This window comes from Poecilia latipinna, unplaced genomic scaffold, assembly GCF_001443285.1.
Source record: "Poecilia latipinna isolate Pla-1442-1.1 unplaced genomic scaffold, P_latipinna-1.0 Scaffold10567, whole genome shotgun sequence".
NCBI lineage: Eukaryota > Metazoa > Chordata > Actinopteri > Cyprinodontiformes > Poeciliidae > Poecilia > Poecilia latipinna.
The window spans coordinates 1-719 of NW_015123183.1; the positions used below are offsets into that span (position 1 = coordinate 1).

Consider the following 719-nt stretch of genomic DNA (forward strand, 5'->3'; position numbering starts at 1 on the left):
GCAGTTTTACGCCACATCAGAAACGTACAGATTCCGGACATCATCTGTTCTTTTCTAAACTGTTTAAAGACTCAGTGATGTTAATTTATATAAACGTTTGGATGGGAGTTGAAAAATATTCTCAAAAAAATAAAATAAAAGAATAAAAATAAAAAGCATAATTTTGACATTCAGTAAAAAGAAATTAATTTGATTTTTCTATGATTTAATATAATAGAAAATGTTTAATAAAGTGAATGTAAATATGTGTTTGTCTTTTTATGGATAGGAAGTTCATGTAGGTCTGTGGAAGACGTGTGGAAAGCACAGTACTGGACCGCAGGCGTGCGTAACGTATGATGGCTCCATGATATCCTCTGAAATGCAGGCCTTCAGGGCCTTGACCGTCATCAGTTGCATGCTGGGTATTCTCAGCCTCCTCCTCCTGATCTTTGGTTCCGACTTCACCCCATGTGTTCAGAATGAAAACACCAAACCCAAAATGATCCTGGCGGCCGGAGTGGGCCTGCTGCTGACCGGCCTGCTGGTGATCATCCCGGTCAGCTGGGAGACACATGATATGAGAAATGCACCAGAGGGACTGATGCTGGGAGCGAGCATCTATATCGGCTTTATAGCTGGTTTGATGTTGATGCTGACTGGAGGTCTGCTCTGCTACTTAAGCAGATCCAGCAGCTCTGGAGGAACCACCAGCTTCTTCAGCAACAGAGTTTAAGCTA

At 42.0% G+C, this 719-nt stretch overlaps 1 protein-coding gene across 1 annotated transcript; it reads left to right on the forward strand.

Annotated features, from left to right (window-relative positions):
• The first annotated feature begins 239 nt into the window (after positions 1-239).
• On the forward strand, positions 240-719 carry LOC106944458 (claudin-9-like). Its single transcript, XM_015027535.1, has one exon. It carries the CDS (start codon positions 347-349, stop codon positions 713-715), a length of 369 nt encoding a protein of 122 aa, XP_014883021.1. The 5' UTR covers positions 240-346; the 3' UTR covers positions 716-719.